At 48.0% G+C, this 25,409-nt stretch overlaps 1 protein-coding gene across 2 annotated transcripts in view; it reads left to right on the top strand.

Moving 5' to 3' along the window:
- Nucleotides 1–25,409, top strand: part of LOC119461998 (kynureninase) — a 30,676-nt gene that overhangs the window by 4,092 nt on the left and 1,175 nt on the right. Inside the window, exons 2-12 of one of the 2 annotated variants that reach the window (XM_049672407.1) lie at nucleotides 5,990–6,177; nucleotides 12,742–12,865; nucleotides 13,040–13,122; nucleotides 13,576–13,637; nucleotides 14,552–14,623; nucleotides 14,744–14,818; nucleotides 16,007–16,153; nucleotides 20,641–20,739; nucleotides 22,284–22,416; nucleotides 23,295–23,380; nucleotides 24,732–24,971. In XM_049672407.1, the coding sequence (XP_049528364.1) occupies nucleotides 5,990–6,177; nucleotides 12,742–12,865; nucleotides 13,040–13,122; nucleotides 13,576–13,637; nucleotides 14,552–14,623; nucleotides 14,744–14,818; nucleotides 16,007–16,153; nucleotides 20,641–20,739; nucleotides 22,284–22,416; nucleotides 23,295–23,380; nucleotides 24,732–24,971 (1,309 nt within the window). The remainder of the gene's footprint in view (nucleotides 1–5,989; nucleotides 6,178–12,741; nucleotides 12,866–13,039; nucleotides 13,123–13,575; nucleotides 13,638–14,551; nucleotides 14,624–14,743; nucleotides 14,819–16,006; nucleotides 16,154–20,640; nucleotides 20,740–22,283; nucleotides 22,417–23,294; nucleotides 23,381–24,731; nucleotides 24,972–25,409) is intronic. The other variant, XM_049672408.1, reaches the window with a different exon arrangement.

Here is a 25,409-nt window from a genome sequence, read left to right as displayed (position 1 = left end):
GCTCATCATTCCAGCGTAGAATTTCACTTCTCTTATGTCATCGTAATGGGGAGGCCGCGTTTACGGGGGTATGAGCCATTGCTTAAGGGGGTATGAGCCATTCATTGTCATACGTAACGGACAGGTTTAATTTAGAAGCAATTTAATTTCTAAGAATCGCAAGCGGCAATGGCGGGCGAATGCTGCTAACCAGGCCGCCGAGCAAACTCGAGACATCGAACGCTAGCGACAACGGCGGACTGCGGGCATACCATCAAAGACGCCGTTCTCTCAGTCGCAGCCGAACGTGTATGTAACCTCATTAAAAAACACAAAGGCGTAACTAATAATTGAGAAATACTTTAATAAACCATTGGGATTAACCCAGTGATAAACACCGAGGTCGCACGTTTCAGCATCGCTTGTTAACCATCAGTGCGGAGTGCTTGGGCGGTGATTTTTTTTTTATGTGCAAGCGTCAAATGGCCCATTGAGCGAAAAAGCCGGCGTCTGTCGTCTGTAACAGTGAAACGGCACCTAAACTCGCATTGCCATTGGCTGCGACGCCACGTCATGAGCTGCGCGTCGCTAGCTCGCCAGGTGTTGGTTGAGGGGAGAGGGCATCGGCGCGACGCCACGTCACCCTCGCTTTCCGCCCGAGCGCTCCTAGATACGCCTCCTATAGACCTTTTCACAGGGCGAGGAGGAAAGGGCGCGCGACGAGCCTTTCCTCCTCTCTGGCTTGTGCGAGCCGGCGCGGCGCGGCTTGAATGTGTTGCCGGTCGCGCGCTGCGGAACGATTCCGAGGTGTTTTAGCTAGTTCTGAGTGCAATTTACGGGATGTCAGTTCTTACGAGGTCGTCGGACAACCATTGTGTAGCCTTTAGGTGCAGCAGTAGCTACATATCTGGACATTTCTCTTGGATGTGCAAAAATGCGACGCGCATCATCAGCCGCGGTGTGTGTATGTGTTGTGAACTATGTTGGATGTGTCGGTTTTCACTCGACGAAGAGTGGTTGTGGAACATTTCCATCAGCCACCGGCATCGTTATCACGCATTTTAAGTCTAGTAGACTTCAAATCACTATGTCTACGTTAGCCTCCTGCAAGAGGCCGAAGGTTTCGCTCAATACAACGACCACTGCGGTTGACAAACCAACATGATACACACAATTGCTTCGTGCTTAGATCGGCATTGCCTTTTTTGCCCTGTAAGGCACAATATACAAAGGGGATCGCATAAAGAGAATCCAACAGCTATTTGTAAGTGCACAATTTCCGTAACGTGAGTGAATGCGTCGTAAATGACTGAACTTAGAAGGATGAAAAAAAAAAAAAAGAGTTCATATGTTCTCATCTTGCGGCAAAATGAAACAGAACACGGAATAACGACGCAATAAGACTCAGCATGGACGTGCCGCATGCTTGGGCCACTTGGAACATACGCCATATAGAACAAACAGATCTATAACACAGCATTTAGTACTGACTCGGGCGCTCGCACAGTCTGCAGCTGGTCGTTTGACCACTCGAAGTGTGATTCACACTGTACGGTATGCGGTTATTATTAACCAAACTATTTTATTTGTTGGCGGAAACCTTGCCCAGCAAAGAAGGGAGTTGCCCAGTGTATCTACACATAACATCTTGAGCGCTTGCCAAAGAAAACAGCACGACTTATTCTCCAGCAGAACGGTACTCACGCTGTTAGGATCGTCAAATGTTTCGTAACTATACTCGTTGCAGCTAAACCAGAGCTTAGAATTACAGTTCTGAGAATGCTGCAGTAAGGCAACATTCGTGAAACGAATTTTCAGAATTACCTAACTGACATCCGAGGCTGATTGTAAGCTCAAACAAACGCGCGCACCTCGCGCTGGGTGCTCCGTCCGCCCTAACACCAGCAGTTACTCCAGACGCTTAATTACTTCAGACTTAAAATTCCTTCACTACGCCTCACAGGACCGTTCCCCACGTAGAAGACGCCATTTCATGCTAAATAGACCGCGCGAGTGCGAAAAAATCCACCAGAAACTGCCGCCAAGCGTATACCACAGCATACAACACGGGCGTTCGCCCAAGCCAGCATGCCAACTGCCCATAGATGGCGCCACTGCCTACGCAATGGCGGCGCCCATGAAAAAACGGTCTATAGATAGCAGGCCTATGCACTCTGCTTTATGACGTCATGCTACTTGGACCGAAATTTCGACTGCCAAGCTCGGCGTGATGAAAGCGGTGACGTCAAAGTTGGCAGAGCGGGCAAAATGGAATGTTGCGTGAGGGCAGCTAGGGGATCGTCCCGACGCGTCGCCCGATGGGCATCGCCGCGTCGGTGGCATGCAGCGTTGGCACCGCAGGCTGCTGCAGCTTGTTAGCTCGGCTAGCACGTACCGCTATGATACATTACCCGCAGCGCAAAACTTCAAAAGAACACTCAGCGTCATTCAAATGAACATCAATGCTTTCGCATTCACAACTCATAAGTGCAGAGGTGTCCTCGGATTTTTAAGCGAAGCTTTATAGGCTCACAAGTGTCGGCGGTGGTGGTGGTGTCAAGCTGAAAAGTGGGCCGGTCCTGGTGAGAGTGCAGAAAGGATCCAAGCTCAATGGTACATACCAGGGACAAAAATGAGAGAGAGAGAGAGAGAGAGAGAGAGTAGAGCGTGAAAGAGAGAGAGGAATGATGAAAGATAGATAGAGAGAGAAAAAAGAGAGAAAGAAAGAGAGAGAAAGAAAGAAAATCACCACGAAGGTCAGATACACACACAACAAGCTTCGCTTAGCCCCATTTTCTCGACAGAGGAAGGGCTGGTGATTTTTGAAGCGAAAGCTTCATTACGCTACCTCGGGCAGCCGTCGGCGACTAAACACTTTTCACCTTGAGAGCTAGAGGTCAAACCACAAGAGAGCATTAAGGCGCGTTTATAGTCCGACGTTATCTGCACGTGGGCGAACGTCATCAGATGCCGAGCGCGTCGGAGCGAATTGGCCGCGCGTCCGGTTACGTTGGCGGCGCCAGTACGTCGAACCATCGGTCGAACTATAGCCGCTGTTGGTCTCGCCAACGTGACAACGTGTGCGCGCGTTCACGCTACGTCGGACTATATTTAGGCATTTACGGAGCCCTGAAAGGAGACATTGCCGCCGTTGCCCGAGTAGAGGTGGGCCCGGCTGCGATTTGCAACCAAGTCTCACTGATCACCGCATGGTCTTCATAGGCATAAAAAAATGATGAATAAACACTGTATTCACTGCAAACATGTCTGTATATCATTGCGAAACCACACCTCGGCCACAGCTCGACAATGGGCCTATAGCCAGGGCAGTGAAGCTTTCGCTATCAACCACGCGGGTTAACCAGAGCTAAACCACAGCAATTTTCTTTCTCCCTTTAATATGATTCTAAAGTCGGCCTCGAAATGCCGAACCAGGCCTATTATCGCGACATCATGACAGAGAGTAAAAATTTTTGACATCGTTTAGCAATCAGGCTAGATATGATGACATTAGTGTCGCGCGCGTTTCGTTTAGCTGTGCATGCGTGCATGCAGTTGAAAGCGTCGGGTCAGTACTCTTTTCAAGAGACACTAAAGAAAGAAGATAATTAGAACTGTGTTGGCAAATTCGCCTTTTTCAACACCAAAATGTAGCTCTTGCCGCGATAGAAAGCTTGGTAAGCCAGGAATGACGCAAAAGCCAGGTGGCGCCGCCACCTTGAAGTTCCCGCACTAGCTCGCCTTGACGTCATGGATTTCGGCGGCGTCTGCTCGGGCCTAGTTAATGATTTTACTGGTTAAGGCGGATTACAATGTCTTATAAAGGAGCCAAAGACTGAATTTATGAAATTATAATAACTGTGCCAGCAAGGTGCAAATACGAAAAAAAAATGCTTTGAAATTCGTGACATCTTGCTGACGTTCAGGCGCTCGGATGTTGCAAATAATTATACTTTGACCTTCACTTTTTCATCTATTTAATCAATCCATTACTGCAAAATCTCCGAAAATATAATTTTGAAAGAATGCTTAATCAGTCTAAACTGAATTTTGTGTTTCTCTTTTGTGTCCCTTTCTTGAGAACGCCCTCCCATAAGAACTTAAGAAATAGATAGCAAGAATATTGGAAACACTGCCAGCAAATAAAGCCCTCTGGTTTCACCCCAACGCCATCATCGCTGGAACGGTGGAATCTTGAAACACCATAGGCCGTTACAGTGATCTCTGTCTCCGAACTTCATGGATGTTATCTCCAGGGTAGTCCTGTTTTAATAGCGCAATGTGGTGCAGTGTGTATGCCTCAGTAAAACGTGCTGCTGCGGCTAGTGGGTAGATGATAACTGGCGTGAAATAGACGCGCAACAACCACGGAAGGAAGACGACGCCCTTGACGCCCTTTTCTTTCTCGTATTCCTACCGTGGTTGTTGCTCGTCCATTTCAGGCTAGTTATCAGTGTGTATACGTTTGTCACTGACCTTTCCGTCTGTCTTATCTCCCTCGCCAGACAAAAGAAAAGTTCGGCAGAGACACTTAAGACTGCTTACGTGTGGGAATGCGCAATCACTGTAGTCACTTTGGTGAAATGTTTTCGCTTAGGCATTCATCCGCATGTCGTCGTGCACGTTGTAAACTTGCACGGCGGTCCTTTTGAGACATGATGGCGGTGGTACACCTCATTTTATACACTCTTGATTCGGCGTCGAGAGTGTTGCTGTTGTTTCCTGTCACGTATGTGGCACCTAACCACTATGGGGTATTCGCGAAATGGATGGCCAAGAAATGGATACGCGGAGCGGAGCGGTGCCATTTCGCATTGAAGGATCGTTATATATATATATATATATATATATATATATATATATATATATATATATATATATATAGCGCGCGATAGAAGACGACGGTGACCCGCACACCATCAAAAGTGTTGCATGAGCTTTTACATATAAGGAAGACGCGATGCCGGGTTGTGTATATAAGACACTGAGAAATTTGACGTCAATCTGAGCATTTCTCTATTTGTTTTTACTCTTTGCGCCGTCAACGATTTTGCCAGATTTTCGAGAAATGGTGCATACAGTGCTTTCGCATTAAAACTATGGGGGCACCTAAGCGATTCTTATGATGTGTAAATGCGAGCGCATTACCTGTCGCTGAGTTATGTCGCCGAGTTTAGTGTTGCGGCGAAACTTTGCCGAGTTAAGTGCTGCTGCGTTATGTTTCCGAGTGTAATGTTGCTGCTTACGAGGTCGCAGCGCAAGACGAAAAACTGGCCATATTGCGATCTCTCAGCTGAGTTTTGTTTGCGGAGTTCTCATTAAAGTAGTGTTTCATGCACATTGCGTTGAGTGTTCTTTCTCGATGACACCACGTTTCAGCACGATGACACCACTTTGCCGAGCGATGACAGTACTTTTCCGAGCGGCACCATGATGTTGACACTACATTTCCTCATCGGGTTCGGAGGCGAACTCCACCTCATATTCTAGGGGGGGGGGGGGGGTGGATGCCGTAGCCGTCGTCCGACGGGGGGTACCTGAAGCGCGTTGCATCTTATTCGTCGTCGTCGTCGTCCATGGACTCCGGCGACGGCGTCTGCGGGACCCTGGCAACGCGATACACAGACCGAGCGGCTGCAGCTCGCCGTGCTCGTTCCACAGCCGCTCGCTCTACTATCTGGGGAATCGCCTGCCAGTCACAGCCCAACCACGTGCACAGGCTCGAATATATTCATAACTGTCGTCTGTTGCAACGGTGAGTATCGTAACCATCCCGTAACTATTTTTTAGTTAGATAAAGATGACGTAATATGTGTGCCCTTTGTCTAGCCATAGCTTTCTGACCATGGCGGGGTCGCGCGATGAGCCAAGTAATGCTCTTTCATTGGAACAGGCTTCGCGCCTTGTGCACGTCAAAACAGAGCGGGCGCGGGAAGCCCAGTTTAGATGCACGGGTGCTTTCTAATTCGGATATGTTGATAACCCCGCGTGAACTTTTTAACATGCACAGCTACCGAGACCACGTGCAAGTTGCCGCCAACGTGGGGACGACGCCAAGGCAACAACTGTTCTCGCTGGCCGACAGGTGGGGTTTAAGGCACGACACCATCGACTTCGCCCGGCGGCTCGACTGTGAGGATCCGCTGAAGGAATTTCGCGAACGCTTCGTCATCCCCAAGGTGGCCGACTTGACCGGAGGTACAAAAAATGTGGTTGATCCCTCTTATATAGGAATCGGTATAGAACACGAAAGTGAAACGTGTCTTCACAGAAGTAGTGTAATGTTTATTGCACATTGATATATAATGTCTATTGGTGTTTTGTGGCTAAAGCGCCCTTAGGCGTTGATGCACCCACGCTGACGCCTGGTGGCACGTCTCCTCCATCACGACTACCAACGTCGATGACCATGAGCAACCGTCGTGCATATGGAAGCTGCACTACGCTGCACACGCTAGCACAACGCGAAAGACGAAGCACGTAACTGACACACTAATACAACGCGCAAGACAAAGCACGTAACTGAATCGTCACCGAGTCAAATCAGCGCGTACAGCGCGTCGTAATTGCAGCCTCCGCGATCAACTTCAGAAACATTTTCAGAGCTAATTGCGGAGGCCACGCTCCGCTGTGCTGAGTACGGTGAACGCCACCTAGGTGGCGTTGGTAGTGCTTCTTGATGCCAGCGTCCCTTCGAATGCTGGCATCGAGGCGCCGTAGTGCTGAGACCACCGAAGCGTTCACTGTCGGTGCGCGTTAGTGTCATAATGCAGTACTTCTCTTTTCTGCTCGTAGGCGGCGGCACCGCCCCGAGCAAGAGCGCGGGTACACGGAGGAGTGTTAGATATATAAGGCGCGTCTGTGTAGCTCACTGCAAATGCGTTCGTGGCGCAATGGGTTAAACGCTCGGCCATCTATCGTCGCGGACCGAGAGGTCGTGGGTTCGATTTCCAAATTTTGCATGTTTGTGGAACTTTTTCTTCTGGTTTCTTTCTTTGTATTATGTTCGTGTACATTGTAAGCTGACGTATTTCCGTGACGGAAATACGTCAGTGAAGTCTTGGTGGACCCCGGCATAAAACACTTTCGTGTTAAAAAATCACAGCATATCCACGGGGTGAATGATGATGAGTGGGCGAAGCTCCGGAGGGAATCATCGGATCTCCCGCCTAAGGGGACGCTAGCACAAACGCGTTAGAAACGTGCAGTACTCTCTAGTAAGGGGGAGCGGCCACAGCGTCTTACGCAGCCATTTACACATGCCGGAACGTGCACCGCGTTTGCCGACGCCATCACATGATTGCTGAGAAAGTATACCCCCCGTATTCATAAACGCTCCTCGACTTGAACTTGACTTGCCACCGCCTTGGGCAGCGCGTTCGAAACGCGTTGAAGGTAAGGCGGAGAGGCCACAGCGTCTTACACCAGCTTCTTACACGGGCCGTAACGCGCTAGCACAAACGCATTAGAAACGCGCTAGAAACGCGGCCTTTCGTTAATGTTGGGTATTTATTGCCATCGTGGTGCGTGTGTCTATGTGCGCTTCGTGGCGTAGTGGGCTAACGCCGCGCGCTCGGAAGCGAGGGGTCCCTGGTTCGACTCCGCGCTACGGACACAACTTCGGAATTTTTTTCTCATTTTTCTCAGACTGGTTACACACTACTAATATACTACGACGGGGACGGAACGGGTGCCGCTATAAGGAGCTTCGCTCCTAAAACTAACGCAGCATTTCACTGCGCATATAACGTAACCACGCACTTGTATATGGTCAACAAGTGCTGAAATCTTGCTTGCCAACGGCAGCGCCGTAGTCATGCATAGCGCATAGCTGGCGGTGGAAATATAGCGTTAGTAAGACATGCTGCGATTTCGCGTCAGCAAGTTTATCGCTCATCTTGAAGCACATGTGATCTGCGTCTGAGAGAAAGAGAGAATAAATTTTATACAAAAAGCTGCAGTTTCGCCCGAAAGGCGAAGCATCGATTGCGATAACAAATTAGTAGATAGCTATACGAAGTAGGGATAGTAATTTTATCGGCCGTATAAACTTGGAAATAGTCGCTTACTAACCAAATTAACAAGTATGGTGTCAACACGCACAGGCAAACTGAACACATCACACTCGATGACCGCGGACCCTCGCTGTCAAAACACTGGCGTGCGGAAGCGCGGCAGCATGCAGCAGCGAGCGAAGTGAGATTTCTGCTGTCTATCGCTTCAACGCAAACTGCATGAGCGACGAGAACACCGCACGCACAAAGGTATGAGCCGCCGCAGTTCTATTTCAAGATAAGGCGCGCGCGCTACCGCGCGCGGCCATGCAAAGTACGCAGTTGGGGCCGGAGTAGAACGCCGCCCGCGCTGCCTCCCCGCTTCCCTCCCTGCACGCGCGAAATTGAGCCGCGGTCGTCGGTTCACCATGCGCGCGGCCGCGAAATACGCAGTTGCTGTCGGAGAACAATGCCCCCTCCCCCTCCTCCCTCCCTCTTCTCCCCCCACGGCCTTTCGCGCGGCGGAGACGGCGCGTTTTGTGTCAGCTTGCCTCTCTTGCGCGCCAGATTGAGCCGCGATCGTCGGCTCCCCTCGCGCGCTTTCACTCGCACATACAGCATACGGCGTGCGTCGACAGTGTTATAGCGCTTGGACTTTATACGGAACATCACGTCGACGTCGACGCCGACGGCAAAAGTTTGCCTCGAGTGTCCATATTAATTACTATCGCAATAAAAGAGCACGCGAGCGTAGGCTGACCAGGTTGAGCTGGGGCGGTATTCTGTAAGAGTCTACCTAGTGGACTGTCCATTTCGGCTGTCGCTGATTGGCTGCTATTTGATGTGCAGGAAAGTGCCAGCCAGTCTCCTTCCTGCACGTCAAGCAGCTGCCAATCAGCGACAGCGGAAATGGACAGTCCACTAGGTAGACTCTTACAGAATACCGCCCCAGGGTCAACACCACCTAGAAGAGAGTCAGTAATCTAGGTGGTGTTGCCCTGGTCCGTCGAGTCGGAGCTGGACAGCGCTACCTCCCATTGCGGTGTGGTGGGGCGTGTTATGGGTGCGAGCTCTGGTGTGCTTGCGCAAGCCCATACCATGTGGTGAAGCGTTGCGCATTGACCGCCGTGCGGGTGTTTATAAGAATACATCGCGGGGTGTATGGCGTGGTATAGAGAGTCAAATGTGGATATGTGCATATTTGTTTGGAGTTTCCGCCATATATGACCATCTCTCGCGTGAGAGCATTATGATGTGGTGGTAATGTTATTCGTGAAAGGCGATAGGGTTGTAGGATGTGCGTGTAAGTTAATGGTATCGGCTTGGAGTGTAACTGCTCGGCGCGTCCCTCTCGCGGCTCCCGGTGTGCATATGCGCTCAGGCGTATACGCGTGTGCCTGCATGCTGATTGCCTCGTATACACGCGGCCATCAGCAGGCATAAGTATACCGCGGAGTCCACACCATTTGTATGTATGGTAGGAGCTGGTGCGCTCCACTCAGAATGCGATGTGCAGCCCTGAAAACTTTGGCCCTGGAAAAATTTCTGCATGCCGTCTGAGAGTCCTCCAGAACTATGACGCACTCCAATTGCAGTCTCGTCGTGATTGATATAACGCTATCGCTAGTTCATCTGCTTCCGTAGCGCTCGCTCCGGAAACCGACGACGCAATTATTTCGGACTCGTGATTGTCGACTACGCTGGTGACGAAAGCGGTGGTTCTTGCGGTGCTGGCCGCTTCTACGTACAAGACATTGGGGTGGTTCTCATACTTCCTCGCGATCACCTGCGCTCGGACTTGTCCCCTGGGAATCGGCGACAAGATCGGTTCCTGGGAATCGGTGAGACGTGCATAATTTCCTATATATTCAAGTGGGGCTTTTTGTCGGTGTGGTGGTCTCCCGTACGAAATATCCAAGACGTTTCAAGACGCAGTGTCCCTGCGTCTGTTTGGGCGTCTGCGCTTGCGATTTCCTGATGCCTTGTTGTACACCCCTGTCTCCTCGTGGTGAAAAATGGTCGTTCCGGGTGGGAGCGCTTGTTCATACACCTTGCGTATCAGCCGGTCGAGAGCCTACACTTCCGCATTGCCGAAATTTATATTTGGTGCCGTGCACGTAATGCGGCTCACAATCAGAGCCTGCATTATTCGGATCAAGTCCTGTTCCTTGAATCCCCTCTTCCTGCTGGTAACTCGTTGCATCATGCGCAATATCTGCGTGGTCGTGTGTTGTAGCTCCTCTATGGCGTACCCACCGCCCCCGTCTTCTTGTGAAGTGTAAGCCGAGGATACGAAGTCTGTCCACCTTGGGGATTTCATTGAGTACCGGTGTGCTATAAAGTAGAAGCGCATGCGCTCCTCCTAATGTACATGACCATGAACAGAGCTAGGCTGTACACGTTAGCAAGCGTTGATATACGTGTGTTCCATAGAGAAGGAAAGAGAGAGAGTGCTAGACCATAGCTATCTGTGCGGTACGCAAAGAACTCGTTATGATTATAGTTCTTCTCTCGCGATTACGCGTATTTCGCACTGTTAACATGTTCCCCTATTTTTCGTTTACTAACCATTATACAGCAGAAATATACAGGGTGTTTCAGCGAACACTTTCAAAAATTTTTAAAGGTTGGCTGTGGCAGATAGCACAATTCTAGTTCATGAGCTGGTCTACTCGAAGAGGCGGACATGACTTGCACAAACAAATGAAATGCATAATCGACTAATTAACAGACATTCACTATTTAAGTTTTTAACTAATTACCTTATGGTCCACATTGCAACAAATTATTGCCGTGGAGTTCGCAAGGCGGATCCAGTTGGAGCGAATTCTCAGGATGATGCCAGTTTCGAAATAATAATTCCCGAACTTTGCGGAGAAATGTATTGGCGTTCCAGTTACTTTCTTAACAAAACGTCGTTTTGTGCATTGAAGCACAAATGCACTGATGCATTGATACATTAAGGCAAGTGCTACACTGAGAGACGTTGCTCACGGATTCATTACCCGGACTATAGGACAGGACGAAGTTTTTTTCAACTGCGAAGCTGTCTTTCTGAGAAAGCCGCGTGGGTTTCCTTAGTAGCTTCGCCCTATACTCTCAGGTGCATGACAATCATTTCTTTTCACAAGTGGACCAACATTACTCATAAATTCAAAAGAGACTCAGACAAGCGATCGAGAAGCAGCACTTTCGGCGTTCGTGGCTTTCCTCTCTCCATGCTTGCCAATGAAACATTGGAGGACGCTTAAGCTTCGCCGTTAAGAGTGGAACGCGATATCGTTATAGGGCTCCGTTCGCATCACGTTTTTTTAGTAGGCTTCACTGCAACACACAACGTGGGAAAGCCATTTTACTAAGACCAAGCTTACACTGATTCCCTTTAAGTCGGCTTCACATTTAAATATAAATGCATTGCTGGAAAGCCATATTTACAGGAGCAATTTAAGCCGTCTTATATGAAAATGTGAAGGCCCTAGGACCTCTTTTATCATTTTATTAATTGTTTGTTGTTGCCCCGAAGCGCGCGCGTGTCTAATATTTAGAAAGGCTGGGTTTTCAACATTCCCCTCAATGTTGCCTCGAACCAAAGTACAGCGAAACACCATCACAATTGGAGGACGCTTAAGCTTCGCCATTAAGAGTGGAAGGTGATAGCATTGAAATATCCCTGGCTGCTTATCAGGTTTCTTTCTCGTATATTCAAATTACACTCCGACGCTATCACGCCTGTAGGTTGTGGTTAAGTCGTACTTTACGGATTTTACTTTAAGAAATAAATTTTTGTTGACTAACGCCTTGCGCCACGCGGAAGGCCTGTGTGGTCGGGGTGGTTCGGGATGATGTGGTTCGGCATCCGCATGATTATTTCCGCCAAACTCCGATGCTTAACGCTGAAGCCGACGCCAACACCGGATTTTCTGCCATACGGGGTTTTTAACGCAATCGCGTTAAAATTTGCATTAATCTATGACGCCACTGCTCAAACAATGCTTGCTTTGTTTTAGATTCCAATGCAGTTATTTCTTTATGGCGCTTCGTCAATGGTCCAAGAGGCCATCTGCCTGTTATGAGCGGTGGATGGTAAGAAAACAGCAGAATCGAAATAAAAAGAGAGGGGGGAGGGGAGGATCCTTGTTTCATACCTCCCTGAAGTGCGCTGCAGTGAGCTTGCATCTCCAAGGTCGCGAAGTCAGAGCCACAGAGAGCGGCGGATGACGACCTGGAAGTCTTCGCGGTAAGTATCGAGGGTGTGACAGCGCTTCCGTAGCGTTGCGTGTTTCCAGTTTCGAAACTGTGAACAAAACTTAAAATTGCGCCATCCACTATATATTGAGACAATTTGAGACGCAATTTGATACGGCTGATACACAAGGGGTATGAACAAGCGCGCGCGCACACACTCACACACACACACACACGCACGCACAAACACACACGCACGCACAAACACACGCACACACACACACACACACACACACACACACACACACACACACACACACACACACACACACACACACACACACACACACACACACTCAATAATAATAATAATGAGAAGAAGGAGGAAATAAACTGTGCCGATTATTTGCTCTTATGTAGCCATCTTGTACCGACATAAGGTGGCATCCGCGCGGCAGATGGCTACTTTATATAAAATGAGCCATCCACGTCTTACCGGGTCAATGCCTACCGGGGTGCCCCATTGTATTGTGTTTTGTCGTGATTTATACCCTACTGCAGTAACTGTTTGTTCCCGCCTCAGTGGATCCCGAATTCCTCCAGTCACCGCAGCAGGAATGCATCTACATGAGCGGCCACCTGTTCGGCCCTAAGCCGAAAGCTGTGGACGGCGAGCTTCAGAATGTTCTGGACGACTGGGGAAAGAGGTGAGAGGGGACAATATGGCATGTGTACACTTACAAGCAGCAGCATATTTTAATGTCCACTGAAGTATACTCTTCATCAGCCTAGCTCAAATGTGTCGCCCTCGGGCTTCCACTGCGCTTTTAACTAGCCGCGTGGCTTTGAGACTTTCGACAACGACTGTACATGTGCCGCAGGGCCGTGCAGTGCTTCCGGCAAGGCTACCTACCGGCTACAACGGCCGACTTCTACCCGAAGCAGCACATGGCTGACATCGTGGGTGAGGTCCACTACATGCGGTTCCGTCTATCGATACTTTAGAATTTCTATTAACCAGACTATATCTGGGCCAAATTAGCAAAATCGAAAAAAGAAACTCGCGAGATCTTCTGCATGGTACACGTACAATAGGACTGTACGGGCGCTCACGACTTCTTCCTGTCTAATTTATCACTGCATTCTCTCCCATCACTTCACATCATTTGAGAATTTTATTTTTATTTTATCCGATTATTATGTTTAAACCTTATGGGCCGGACAAGCCGCTGTATTAAAGGCTAACTTCCCCAACTGTGGCTTCATATAATCGTCTTACACGTGCACCGCCGCGATACTATAGTTCAGTGAATAAGAATTCGGATCAAACAGCTGGCCTAGCAATTAAATGCCACATTACGAAATGTGTGTATATTACATATCATTATCACGGAAACCAAAACTTCTTGTCGTGCAGGGGCCGATTGCGATGAGATCGTTTTCATGAACGGGCTCACCGTCAACCTACACCTGCTCATGGTAAGCGAGCACCCGCCTGTCCTTGGCCAAAAAACAAAACAAAAAAGTGTGAACATATATATTCTTTGCGGTTTGATTCACTTCGAGAAGAGCACTATATATGTGTCATGTCGGTTTAAACTCATAAAGCACTCTTCAAAAAATGCACCGACTGTTACGATAATCCCTAATGCGAAATTTTAGCGCAGCTCTACACGTGTTTTCATTTTGTGTGTGAATGTTTTGGATTATGGTTATATAGGTACAGGGTTCATATTAGGAAGATAATGCTGTGAGTAGCGGAGCTCACGCGTACAATTCGTCTCGTGCGGCACATTACAAACGGAGCGAAGTGAGGTGCGACCGCCTCGCTAATCGGGAGAGGCAGCGCGTGGGTACCTCGATCGTAACCGACCGATCGAGCACAGCGAAAGGTGAAAGCGAACGCGGAGCGCAGCGCGAGATGAAAAAAGAGCGCGCGAGGAGGAAAGTGGAGGAGGAATGGAAGAGAAAGGGCCTGTGCATGCGCTGAGTTGCCGGCGGCCACGGCATTCCGCAGCCGCGTGGGCGATCTCATCTGCGCTTCCGAGGGGCGGCCAGGGTAGCGTGAGGTACGCTCGTCCGCGGCGTCAGCTGCGTGAGCGAAAGTTTGTCTGCGGCGGCTGCTGCGAATCGCGCCCACACGTCACACACGCGCTGCCTCGCGATCTCCCGATAAGCGAGGCAGTCGCGCCACACTTCGCTCCGTTTGCAATGTGCCTCACGAGACAGATTGTCCGCACCAGCTACGCTAATCACAGCGTTCTCTTCCTCATATAAACCATGCGCCTATATAATCACAATACAATATATTGACACGCGAAATTAAAACACGTTTGAGCTGCGCTCAAATTTCGCATTCGTAATCGTCGGCGAAATTTTACTCTCTTCTTCAGATGACGTACTACAGACCAGAAGGGACAAGAACCAAGGTGGCCGTGGAAGCGGATGCGTTTTCAACAGACTTGGTCAGTTGTCAAATCGGAAAATTCGAACAAAGGTGTCATGAACTTTAGTCAGAAAGTAGAAAAATCTAAGACGATTGCTTGCATTAGCTATAGGCCGCTGACCAAAGCAAATGTTTTCAGTATGCTGCGCAGTCCCAGGTGAGCCACCATGGCCTCGACCTGGCGTCCAACCTGATCCTCTTGCGCTCCAGAAAGGTAACGACCACCAGCTTTGATAAAAGTGCCCCGGGTGTGACGTCGCGAACGCGACACTCGCGACGACCCACACCTGTTTGGCCCCCAAGAAAAAGTTAAATAAATAAATAAAACTGAAATTATGCATTTGCGTAAAAGCTATCACTGTCATTGTCTTAAATGAACCATTAAAAGGGAATCCATATTTCTTTACACATGATCATGTTTAAGAAATTATGGATTTCCCTAACCAAACTCGGGTTTGGTAAATTGGGCATGAAATGCCGTATAGCTTTGTTCTCAATGGAGTTTGAAATATTATTTCAGTGACGTGGCTAAACAGGTACTACGCGCGCTATACGTGGCTGTACACTTCGACTTATGCGGACTTAATTACGAGGTTCGGCGAATTGCGAAGCCCGGCGGTTGTTGGTTATAACGAGATTATTTCTGAGTTTCCCGCATGATAATGGGGAATAGGGGAACCTTTCATTAAAGCTCAAGGATGCTTAAGGTTTTTTTTTCTTTTTAATTATAGGGAGCTTGTAAGCTCCTGATTCAATTTAGGCTGCTACAGTACTGCTAAACTTCGGTGAAAGATGGTTGCGTATTAGCGGAGAAAATAACAGTAAAATTTCCTTTCTTTTTCAACCAATACAGCGGCATCGATGACCTCGATGTGACGTCACAGATTTTTTTATCACGCATTTCTGAAATTTTTATGTGAGAAAAGTGTCCAAAGGTTACCACTCATTGCTCAATTTTTGTTTAATTCAGTGTGATCTTTGCTTATTGACTAAAGAATTAACTACCCCCGAGAGGATGCTGCCAAAATTTATGACGTCAAGGTTAGCTGCAGTGGTCCCAAAATTTCACGGTAGCGTCGCTGCCCGAGTTGTTTTAGTGTCGCTGGTTAACAAGCCCGAGCTCGCGATAAGACTGACCGATATGGCGCTGCTGGTGCCCGTGTAGCGTAATTTTACTTCTCCGGTGTTCCTTTGATCGCTTTTGATAGATGCAATTCTACCTTTCTCTTGACGCGTTTTGCTCTATTTTAATCTCTCTAGCATTTAGAGATATGCGCCCGCGCATAGTCGATGTTGCATGACATATATTGCGCACCCATCAAGACGCTGCTTCGTGGCAGGAAAGTCGATGTCGTATATCTGCGTCTAAATGATTCTGCCTCCACCTGGTTTTGGGCAAAAGGGCGAAGAGCTGCTCAGGGAGGAGGACATCTACGACGTCATCGAGAGAGAGGGCGACACCATCGCTCTCCTGCTCCTGTCCGGAGTGCAGTACAAGACGGGCCAGGCTCTGGATATCCGGGGAATCACAAGTGCCGCTCGCAAAAAGGTAGCAAACACAGCTGCGAAAATAACAAAAACTACTATTTTTGGTGCCGCAAACCACTATATGCACTGACAGACGAGTTCCTAGACGATGGAGACATACTTTGCTGCTAATAACGTGAGCCTTAGAAGAATAAATTAAGAAAGAACTATTCATTATCCTTTTTTATTAGTGCCTAAAGGGTAGTTGGGGTAAATGGCGAATTCGAAGCTAGTCACATTTTAAAGCACCCTCATTTGTTTTTAATCTTGAAAGTCACACCTAATTCGAGATATTTATCATCGGATTTCAACGGAAAATCCAGGCAATATCGAAACCGAGTGCCGCGGGAGCGCAGAAAAGGCGGCCCCGCTATCATGTCAGACCGAAACGCACCGTGACGACAAGCGAGAATAAGTTGGAAGCCTAACGTGGATACGGCACGCTTTGCCTGGCAAGCATGTGCGGCTGAGTGTCGGGTTAGGATTTTCCGCCGGCATGCTATCATTCAAACTTCACCCCACACTTCCTTGCGGGGCGTTGCCCTCTGACGCGCAGCGGGACGCGCTCAATCTCAATATTGCCTCGATTGAGCTTTGGAATTTGATGATGGATATCTCAAATTAGGTGCGATACTCAAGATTTGGAATCAGCTAGCGCAAGACAGGGGTAATTGGAGATCGCAGGGAGGGGCCTTCGTCCTGCAGTGGACATCAATATAGGCTGATGATGACGATTCAAGATTTTTAAAGATGGGTGCGCATGAAAATGTCACTGCCTCCAAATTTGCCGTTTATTAGACAACTGTCCTCAAAGCACTGATAAAAATTAATGGATTTTTGTTATTTAGCCTTCTGAATCTCACGCTATTAGCGACAAAGTATGTCTCCCTCGACTAGGAACGCGCAAAAACGCCACGCTCGCTGGGGTCATTACGTTTTCATTTTTAAAAAAGATCACCGACGATTATGGTACTCCCAAACGCGAAATGTGAGCGCAGCTGTATACATGTTTTCATTTCGCGATATATTGGCTGGCGCGGACAATCTGTCTCGTGCGACACGTTGCAAGCGGAGCGAAGTGTGGCGCGACTGCCCCGCTAATCTGGAGATCGCGAGAGCCACCGCGTGTGTGACGCGTGGGCGCGATTCACAGCAGCCGCCGCCGACAGACTTCCCAGACGACGCGCGCTGCTCTCGCGGCATCTCGTAGCCATCGTCGCCGCAGTATACGCTTTTCATCTCACGCTTTCGCCATACCCTATCCTCCGCTTTCCGCCTTATGGTTCCGCTTCACCCTCCTCTCCACTTTCCTCTTCCCGTCTTTCATCCCCCGCTTCGATCCGCGTTCGCTTTCATCTTTCGCTGTGCTCGTTCGCTCGGTTACGTCGCTGACGCTCGCCGCAGGAACGGGCACTTGAGAGCTGCGCTCTATAGAATACGTATAGTCTTTAAAAAAAAAAACACACCTGCATATAAAGTTCCGGCTTCGATATTGGTTGCTATGCTCGAAAACTGCCTTCTACAGGCGCTTCGCATCGCCAGGTTACATTCTTGGTGACACGTGTACGTATGAATGTTTCGATCAGACTTGCAGTATTGGCGCAACACAGTGCGTAGGTGAAGCGGGCTTTGCCCCACGTGGGCTACTATTGCGGGGAAGCCAGCTTTGACTAACTCCTTTCGCGTGAGCTAAGCACGCACGGAGAGACTGCTTTCAAGCACGTCTCCAGTGTCTTATACCATCCTTCCAAAGATGGTGACCGCGGTGATTGGTTTGAGGTTGTTTCCTACCACACCTGCAGAGAAAGCGTCGCGTTCCCTAAGTTCGGCTATACGTCACCTCCTCGTGGCTTGCGTATAGTGGTTCTAGAGTACTTTAGCCCGGGCCTGTCTCCGCTTGCTGTGATACTCCGGGTGCATGTTCTTTGGGATTGGGTCGACCCTGAGGTGACTGAAGAGGTCTCTGGGTATGACTCGACGTTTGTTTGAGTGCTGTCGTACGGGATGTTTAGTTTCCTTAGGATGTGTCCTCCCGCTGGTGTCTTGGTTAATCATTCGTATTGGGCTGTCCTGTGTGCTTCAACTAGTTCGCCGAGCGTGTTGTCGACGCCCATTTTTGGGAGTTTCTTGGTGGATGTATATCTCGGCGGGTGGAGCGCCGCCTTGTAAGTTCGTCTTATGAGGCATTTTACCTTTTACTTCTCCGCTTTACACAGGCTGAGATATGGGAGGGAGTACACGAAATGGCTGAGCACGAAAGCCTGGATTAGATGCCCAAGATCCGCTTCCTTCATCCCAAAGTGTTTGATGGCGATGCGTCGAATCAAACGGTTGGTTTGGCTCACGCATGCCATAAGTTTGTTGATAGTCACTGTGTTTTTGCCGTTGCTTTGTAGGTGCATACCTACAGTATCCGGATCGCTTGGACCTCGTGAACTAGGGTTTCGTCCACGTATATTTCTATCGAGAGTGAGGTTTTTGTGTGGCCTCGCGGATTATACATCATGTCGAGAAGTTGCGATTTTTGCGGGGAGCACGATAATCCTATCTTTGTGGCGTGTTCTGAGACTACGTCTGCTCCAGTTTGCAGTAGGTGCTCGATCTCTCCGTCGTTTCTGCTAAAGCTCGCCCTCCACGAGGCTCAGGGAGCGTGTGCCGGCGTCAGGAACTGGTCGCGTTGGCTGTAAAGCGCTAAAAAGGTTCTTACACCCTCACGCTGCGTTCGCTCGGCGATGGGCGGTATATATAGCTCTTCACTCATCAGACACGAGCTCATTCTTAAGTACAGCGCCGTGTCCTCCCATAGCAGGACAAGGACGCTACGCGTCTACACGGGCGTCTGTGCGTTTAAGAAATAGTTTAGGAGGCGCCAAACGGCCAGACATCAGAACGATTGTCTCTCGACAATCGTTATGCTAAAGCTATCTTGTTTTAGTCAAGCGACCTCACTACCCCTCAATTTATACCAAATTGAAATGACAGTAAAATGCATTGATTTAGAGAACAGTTCGTCATCACTTAGTGTCACCTCTTACACCATGCCACCACTTACATTGGTGACGGCTGCTATAAATACTGTTTCACAACGCAGTATGGGGAACAGGTAATCATATAAGATAGGAACAAACAACAAAAGTATAATTAATAGCAATAACAAAACGCGCTAAAAACGGGGGGTGCTGATCTGGTTAGTTATAAAGATGCACTGAGTGAGCATAAATGTTACCATATAAAGAGAGTTAACAATATATACGCATGAAGTCCCGGCGTGGTTAGAGATGGATTAACATGAAATACACGCGTTCGCGTACAAGCAGCGAGAACCGGGTGTATGTACACGAAACTAAACATAACTGCACGCCGTTAAACTATACATTCTCATAAGCATTCTCTCTCTTTTTTTTTTTTTCTTTTTTTTTTCTAGGAGAGAAAGAGTCTCTGCGCCACTGATCGTGCCCGTTTGTGTTTATTGAAAACGGGCGCGTCCGCCTTGTCTTTCGCCCTGGGTGGCAATGAATGACACCGCTGAACATGTATATTTCCTCTATCTCCTGTAGTGTGATGCTTTGCCAATAATGTTTGTACCTTAACTGTATACAGTCTATGTTCCAACATGTTACACGTATGTTATCTGTGTACTACAAAGTCATGCACTATCGACCAAAAAACGTTTATACGGACCAACGGATCTGACAAAAAGCTGAATATCTCCGCAGCCTCAAAACGCAGCCTTGTATTCCCATTTCAAGCCTCTACTGGTATATGCGAGCAACATTGTGATGTACGGTTTTACTGGCTACATTTAAAGGCTGCTAGGATATTTAGCGTTCTCTGAGATCCTGTGGTCCGTAAACTTTTTTGGTCCATAGTAGATCTGTTCATCCGTATGCAGGGTGTCTCAACTTTCATGCACCGAGATTTAAAAATATGCAAATGCCACGTAGCTGGATAGAACCGAGGTAATGTTGTTTGCTGTCGCTTGGACATACTCAGATAATTTTTTGTACTCCGCCTAATTACATAATCAGTCTTAATTAATTATTCAACTTCTTAAATATTATAATTAGATTAAAAGTGTCAATGAGAAAACTGTAGAGCAACATGATAACCTCCCGATACAGCTTTCCGTTGCTCAACACGTGCTACATATAAAAGTGTTTTTCCGAGCGTGAATGGAGCCCGCGAATACACGCAAAGTGCCCCGAGCGTGGCTCTACAATTTTCTCATGGACACTTTTCATCTAATTATAATATTTGAGAAATTGATTAATTAATTACGGCCAATTATCTAATTTGGCGGAATGCAAAAATAATCTGAGTATCTCCAAGCGACGGCAAACAACATTACCTTGGTTATGTCCAGCTACAGGCATTTGCACATTTTAAGTGTTGGTGCATGATAGTTGGGACAGACACCATGTATATACGTATTAGTTTTGTACGCACATATCGTAAACAATCTTTTTCCAAACAAAACAGTGACTGATGTCGAGAGCTGCCGTTTCCCAGGGTTGCCTCGTGCTGTGGGACTTGGCTCATTGCGTCTGCAACATGGAGCTGAGGCTGAACGAATGGGAGGTAGACCTGGCCGCCTGGTGCACGTACAAGGTGAACCCGAGTTGCTTTGTCACGCGAAGAAAAAAAAAATCCTTCACAGATGGATGTCCTGTCTGACAACTGATACAACAAAGACAGCGGAGCTTTTATACGCTCTATGGCAGCAGTGTGCGCGTGTTCATGACCTCGGAAAATTTCCGGTCATGCATTTTTGACAGTCAAGTTAGCCAAGGAAAGAGAGGTAATTTCTCCCATAGTATACTTGATGTGTTCAGATATAAGGAACGTGCCCGATGCGTAGAGCTCATGATCTAGAGAGAGAGAGAAACGAAGAGGGATAGGTAGGGAGGTTAACCAAGGACGTGCCGGTGATTCTATTGTATTCTCATATCCCCTCTATTTCCCCTCCCCTACACTTGGGGAGGAGGAAAGGGGAAGATAAGAAGGAAAGAGAAGAAAAATAATACAGAGTCAGTCATTCGCAGAGTCAACGTGGCAGAGGAATCTCCGCTTTCTTGTTGTACTTAGCAGTAATAATTCACTTGTGAAACATTCTAACTATACAGCAACACTGGTGCCAGCTGGAGTGCTCTCTCTCTCTCTCTCTCTCTCTATATATATTATATATATATACATCGCACCGTAACTTGTGTTGTTCCAGAGGGCTTAAACGGAAGTCTTGCACGAAGTGTGTTTGTAAACATTAAAGGTATTGGCAGTATCACCCGAAAGTGAAGCACAGACTGCGATAGCAAGGGTTTGGTGCAGCGCTTGAACTCCTCTGACGGTGTTCTAAATAAACGCGGGTCCGACTTACGCAGACGCGACGTACGCGGACATGCGCCAAAATTTCTGGCACACCTAAACGCTTTAACACGCCGGGCCTGTAATGCCATCGCGCAGGTACCACTATACGCTGCCCGTAAAGAGCCGCGCCAGTAAAATTACATCACTTTCAGGTTTGAGCACTGATATTGCATTGCACATTTAGGATAAAGACGTCAGAACATATGGCGACGATGATAGCGGTACGTTTCCAAGATGGCAGATGACATGGGTTCGAAACCAAAACCACGTATACAACAATCCCCGCCTAAGTTTCCACAAAAACGAGAAAAGTATTCCTGCGCCCATTACAGCAGTCTTGGTGATATATAGATGTCACTTTCTGTCCGACTAAGCTGGGTTTTTTTCTCTTCTTCTTCTTTTTCTTTTTTGTCAAGGTGGGCTGCCTTAAGACATAATAAAAAAAAACAAATAGGCAGAAGAAGATGAAAAAGCTCCAAAGAATTAATGTAACTTTGAGGCAACAACAACAACCGCTCATCGTGCAGGAAGTCCGGTAAGGCTCTGCAATGACAATCGTCTTGAATCCACGTGCTAAAGTCCGCGTGCCGGTCACTGCAGGGCCCGGACCGTATGCGCACTGTACAGCACGGAATGTAAAACCTTTATGAACATATGCTTCGCAACTGATAATTCCGGAGGCTTACAAAGCACCGAGGCGGGAACGTGCGTCGAGAACACTTGCATCGGGAATTAGGCCTGCAAGCGCTCAATTTCGTTCCTTGCCTTTTTGTTCCGACCACGCCCAGTACATGAACTGCGGCCCTGGCTGCACGGCTGTGGCGTACGTAAGCAACAAGTTCCGCAAGGCCTGCGACCGGCTGCCCGAGCTGAGAGGCTGGTGGGGCAACGACAGCAAGACCAGGCTACTCATGAAACGCGGTGGGTTCGGCTACCTCATCTTTCTTTTATTGCGTTAGCATTAGGAGTGTCAAAGTCAAAAAAGAAAAGTATATATATATAATAAGAGACGGGCCTCAGGAGGCGCGACGTAATGCTCACGCATTTCTTTCGCATTTACCGCTAAATCGACACTGACTTCCCTTGCTCCTCAACAGAATTCAACCTTTCCCTTCCTCCTAAAGAACCACCTGCCTTGTGTCGGTACGCCTCTTTAGAAAGTGAAAATAAACGGCTATTACGTTTCCCGAAGAAGGCGAAATACCGAAATCAGGCCTAAGGAAAGCTGCAGGGAGCAAGCGTTCCGGGAGGGTTTTCGGGTGTTGCCTGCTTCTCTGGAACACGAGGCATGTTACAGCCTTCCCGGTTTGGCTACTTTTCGCAGCTACCGGCAGACGGCGACACAAGTTTCTTGCAATAGCATACCTGATTAACTCAAGCAGGCTAGGTGACCATTTGTCACCGCCCAGTTTCAAAGCGGATGCCAATAAATCATCATCATCAACATCACCATCAGCGCCGTCTTCGCAGCAGCTAGCTTCTTCATTGACGAAGGCAACTTCAAAATGTTTATTTAAAAATCAGGCAGATAATTGTGTTGAGTGTTACATTGAACGATCCGTACCATAAAATGCTATCTCTGCAAATTTTCAATAATAACAAAACAGTTTAAGCACAAAATCAATTTTTGTACGATTTTAAGCGAAAAGCGCGCGTCCCTGTACATGGCGTGCGTTCGAACAATATTAAATTTGAATAGTCTCAGGCAACGAGCCGTTCGTGTACACCGAAGGCTGTTTGCGATGTTTGCCGTACTATGTCATCGTACTAATCAAGCCGGGCTAATAATTATTTTGCAGAATTCGACCCTTTCCCATCGGCCGACATGTTCAAGATCTCCGTCGGTAGCTCTATGCTGATTGTGCCAATCATGACAAGCCTACAGGTAATTTCAAGAAAGAAAGTTTTCTTTTAATTGTACGTTGGCTATTATGGATCTTGCCTCGTATGGAATGATCCATAACACACACACACTTTTTCGGCCAATTTTCCTACCCTCTTCGCTTCATATTCTTTCCCATTATCTTCTCACAAGTACCGCCTGTACTCATTTGACTCCGCCACGTGACGCCCCGCACCTCCTCTCTGCCGGCCATGAGGCATCGCTGCGTGTTCATTGGTCTCTCGTTATCGGAAAACCAGATCGCAAGAACGACGAGACATGAGGATCGAAGGTGACCCATACAAGCGCTCACTCACAACTGTGAGTGAGCGCTTGTTTTTGTCATCTTCTTTGTGTCTCGTCTCTCCAGTGCTCTAGTTTCCTTGTTATTGTTTCTTTCTTTTTTTTCGATAGTGAGAAACAAACTAGCCTAACTATTCGTTCCATTGCATTCGTCTCTCCCCTTCGCGACTCTGCTCGCCTCCTCGCCCAACAGCCCTGAGACTCCCCGCCCTCAGGGCTCAGGCTATGCGTTATGATCTCTCATGCCTCGGTATAAATAGTAGCGCAACGTATACAACGTGACCTACCCCTGCACTTCGCGATATTGACGGATCATTCACATAATGGTCGGCTACTTACTTATACACATACAGCTTGTAGTCATGAAAGAGTTTCCTACAAAAATTACTAGAGGGAACTTGGCGCTATAGTGTATATACGGTAGGAGCAAAAATGGCTGTTTAGCCGGCGGGGGAAGGATGCATACATAGTCTCCTGCAAATATTTATGGAAGGAAGGCTAGTGCCTAAACCTTGCCCTTCTGGCTTCAAACGAGTTTGGGACCTTGCAGATTGATCATATTCGACAACATATCGAGTTATAAATCTAACAATTATCAATGATTATATGCACGTGCGCAGTCTTAATTCTGCCTTTATGCGCTTAGAAGAACATGATGGCTTGGAAATTTGGGCCAATAAAGGCAGATAAAACCCAATAAATAAAGCCACAAAAACGTCTGAAGTCACAAGCAGGAAGATTATAGACAAGTTTATCAACTACCCATCATTCCCATGGTAGTTGAATGATCACAGCGCCACATTTCCCTCGAGTAACTCCAGTGGGCAAACATGCATAGCCTCCGATATCTCGAAGGCTATGCATGTAGTTTTCTGCTGTGATCGGAGCATATGTATGAAGTAAGCTCTGCATTGATATCGCGAGGACCGTAAGATCGCAGTATGATTGCAGTTAAACTGCAGTCGTATTGTCTTCTGTACGATTCTTTTCGCACTGATTAATACGTTGTCTTGGGTGGTCTGGATACGCTTCCCCCCACGACAACGGTCAGATATTCAGCGAGGTCGGAGAGCCGAACCGCCTACGTAAGCAGTTCCTCCTGACCGGCTACATGGAGCTCCTGTTGACGGACGTGCTCGGCGCGAGCCACGACCTCGAAGACACTACGCGGCCCGTCCACCTTCTCACACCAGCCGACGTTGAGCGCAGAGGAAGCCAGCTCAGTCTCCGCTTCGCCGCACCCTACGACGCCCGTTCCGTGCTTCAAGAACTTCTGCGACGAGGCATCATCGTGAGTTTTAACATTTCTTGGCAAACATTTGCCACTTTGACACTATCTATCTATCTATCTATCTATCTATCTATCTATCTATCTATCTATCTATCTATCTATCTATCTATCTATCTATCTATCTATCTATCTATCTATCTATCTATCTATCTATCTATCTATCTATCCGCCTACGTCTTGGCGCTCTCAAGGTCGTTTCGTTAACTTGGTATGTACCAAAATTGGCATAGTATGACAAGAGTGTATGACGAACATAAATGATAGCCTCATGACATGAATGTCATGACATGCGTGTCATGTAGCTCATGAAACAGCCGCCTACGTCTTGGTGCTCTCACGGTCGTTTTGTTAACTTGGTAGGCTCCCCGCAAACTGCTTCGCATAACATCGATTCCCGTGGGATCTGCCGGCTTTTTTGCCCTTTTCCCTTAATTCAAG

This window comes from Dermacentor silvarum, chromosome 8, assembly GCF_013339745.2.
Source record: "Dermacentor silvarum isolate Dsil-2018 chromosome 8, BIME_Dsil_1.4, whole genome shotgun sequence".
NCBI classification, from domain to species: domain Eukaryota; kingdom Metazoa; phylum Arthropoda; class Arachnida; order Ixodida; family Ixodidae; genus Dermacentor; species Dermacentor silvarum.
This window is presented reverse-complemented; position numbering and strand designations above follow the sequence as displayed.